A 3,297-nucleotide genomic window follows, 5' to 3' on the forward strand; every position below is an offset into this window, starting at 1 on the left:
ACACCGAGGATGTGCTGAGATGTAAGAGATGCGGTAATAGCTCTACAATAGTCTACATAATAGAGGGGGGGGGGGGGTGAAAGGGAGGCGTGCGTTCGGACGCTCAATAGAAACTAAACGCGATAGGATGAGGTATCAATAACACCTCGCTCATCGATACGACGTTTTGATGGCGTATCCTACTGCTTAATTAAATGCTATTATAGGCTCTGAATTTATTCTGATGATTATCCCATGGAGAACATCTGAAGGAACTGACTCTTCAGCCTCTCCATCCAAAGGAAAACGGGTAGGCTAAATCTAATATAAATTAAGACTTCTGATCCATCCGATCTTTCGGTCATGGCTATCAACACTGATGCCGCCTTTGGGAAAAGCGCCCTCGGCGAAAGGGAAGTGTCTCATCCCACCGACTTCCAGGACACGCAGAAACTGTTGAGCACCACGACAACCGAGCCCACCGGGCAGAGCAACGTCAAATCGTCCGACTCCTTCTCCCTCAACATCAGAGGAAGCGTGCGGTCCCTGGACGCGCACCAGGACGGACACAGATCACCGTTCAAGTCCGGCTCCGTGGGGCATCTGGCGGTCCCACCCAAATCCTCCTCCCGGCTCAGCTTTGGCCTGCCGCCGGTGCCGCTCGGTGACGCGCCGCCGAGTTACCTCTGGCTGGCGGTGCTGTCGTGCGTCTGCCCCGGCCTGCCTTTCAACCTGTGCGCCTTGTGGTATGCGCATGCGGTGAGTGTAGTAGCTACTTTCACTTTGTGTTAATTTTGCTCATGATATTACGAATTGTGACATGTATCTCAGTGCAGTAAACGCACATAGACGACTTCGACGGCACAATTATTAGAGTCAGTGGTTCTCAAACTGGGGTCCGGGGACCCCCAGGGGTCCTTGATGGGGTTCGAAGGGGTCAAAAGGGCGGCTAATTTATTTCCACTAGGCCTATATATTCCATCAATAAGTAGGCCTAGGGCCTAATACAATAACAAAATGTATGAATATTTTGGTCATGGGCTTCATACACTTTAAAACATCTAAAAGCAAAAATCTTATCAGGTGGGGGACCCTGCGCAAAATCTTATCAGATGGGGTCAGTGGTCTAATTTGTCAGTTTAAGGGTCCTTGACATGAAAAAGTAAATGTATGGAAGCTGTAGGCCTATAGAGCTCAACCATCACGTGACATCTTTGGCCCTGGATGTGAGTTTCCCATTCATTTTCTCCGTAGACATTATGAAAAATCTTTAGGCCTATATAACGAGTTTTAAGGCTGGAACCAACCCAACCCGTTAAGTAGGCTAATGATTCAGTAGTCATAAACTACTGAGTATGATGCATCGCACTTTAGAGTAGGGTACACACAAACTTTAAAGAGTAACTAATGGACGGGTAATAATTAAGTAGGCTAATGATACAGTAGGCTACTCGTGAACTACTCAATATGATGCATCACTTTACAATAGGGTAGGCTACACAAAAAGAGTAACTATTAAATGGACAGGTAGCCTAATAATTAAGGGCAGTTTAGAGTCCAGCGATTTATGGTCGTTGCGACCGACCATGATCACATTCCATCGTTGGTCGGTGATAACGTCAAATGTTTATACTTCCAGCGACGGGCGATATCCCATCGTTGTGATGAACGTTGGGACCATCGTCAAGACTTCATCTGGATTCAACTTTGACCCCATCGTTAGCTTCGTTGTCATGACAACCATCATTTGTTTCTCTCCTACTGCAGTTTCTGAAGCCACTAGTTAGCTAGCTAGTTGAATTAACAATGGAAGAAGATCACATATTTGTTGAAAAACGTAATAAACACAAGGACACGGTTCCCGAGCCTTTGGGCTAACGACCGGGCAGATTCTAAAGATGCTGTTAAAAAGGCAAAATGCCTGGAAAGCGGACATTCTCAACACAGACGGTAAGTAACAGCTACCACATCGTTAGCATGGATAATCATACAGCATGTTAGCAAGCAGATAGACAGTTTTGCAATGTTGCAATCAAAATGGTAACGTTATACCTTGACTGGCTAGCTTCTCTGTCTGTCCGTCCGGCATCAATCCATGTGAAAATATCACAACACATCCTGCTCTGCGCCTCTGCGATGCGTTCTCCTATCGCCTAGGTGTTTATACTTTTTACGAGCGATAGCGTCCAAAAAGATACTGGAATGGACGTCACATTCAGCGATGCCCGTTGGGCTATGATCGCCGGACTCTAAACTGCCCTTTAGCCTAATGATTAACTAACGATTGACTACTATTCTCACAAACTGACCATTAACTAACCATTAATTAACCATTTACTAATGAGTAATTACTCTGGAACTGACAACTAATCTTTAACTACCATACTCACAATGTCACTTTAACTAATGATTAACTAATGATTAACTAGGCTACTATACTCAGAACTGACTTTAACTAATCATTAATTAATTATTAACTAATGATTAAAGGCCATAGGGTTAGGGTTAGGCGAAGAATTTTTGATTTCGACCGCCTCGATTTCGACCGCCTTGAAACTCGTTATATAGCCTAAGGTTTTTTGAAATGTCGGAGAAAATGAATGGGACACTCACTTCCGGGGCAAGAAATGTCATGTGACTGTTGAGCTCTATAGTCAATTAAAACTGTTTTCCAGCTATGTTGCACGATGCATGTGAATATCTACTTGGTGAACACCCCCTAACTCCCCACCGCTACTATACCCTCTCCCCGCCTCCCTTTAGTCGAGGTCTGTCTTCCATACAGGGGATATTGAAGGAGCGAGGAAATTCGGGCGTCTTTCTATGCGGCTCAGCTGTATTTCCTTGCTGCTGGGTGTGGCTGTCATCATCTTCACAGTGCTCACAATAGGTATGGATGAGCGTGACTGACAGACAGACAGACTGACAGACTGACAGACAGACAGACAGACAGACAGACAGACAGACAGAGAGTGCACCGACACACAGACACTGTGCATCTTCCAGAGATGGGGACTTGGAGACTTGGACTTGAGTCAGACTTAAGTCACAGAAACAGTGATTTGAGACTTGTGAACAATCTTCATATATATATATATATATATATATATATATATATATATATATAAACATTAAGGAAATGTCTACTAATGTCATCTAATCATTGCTGATACTGTATAATAAGTAAGGGTTAATGCATGACGAGGTGTCCATTATCAGAAATTAATGGATGACGCGGAGGCGTGAACTGTCCAAGGCGAAAGCCGAGGACGGTTGCTTCCGCGAAGTCCATTAATTTCTGATATTGGACATCTCGGA

At 44.5% G+C, this 3,297-nt stretch overlaps 1 protein-coding gene across 1 annotated transcript; it reads left to right on the plus strand.

The window, feature by feature from the left end:
- Window positions 1-342: 342 nt before the first annotated feature.
- Window positions 343-2,889, plus strand: LOC310794061 (trafficking regulator of GLUT4 1-like; the record flags this gene model as incomplete). Its single annotated transcript, XM_083655936.1, has 2 exons — window positions 343-738; window positions 2,743-2,889. The coding sequence occupies 2 exons, from the start codon at window positions 343-345 to the stop codon at window positions 2,887-2,889; spliced, it is 543 nt and encodes a 180-aa protein (XP_083512062.1).
- Between the last annotated feature and the right edge of the window lie 408 nt (window positions 2,890-3,297).

Source organism: Poromitra crassiceps (assembly GCF_964638095.1).
Source record: "Poromitra crassiceps genome assembly, chromosome: 1".
In the NCBI taxonomy this organism is placed as follows: domain Eukaryota; kingdom Metazoa; phylum Chordata; class Actinopteri; order Beryciformes; family Melamphaidae; genus Poromitra; species Poromitra crassiceps.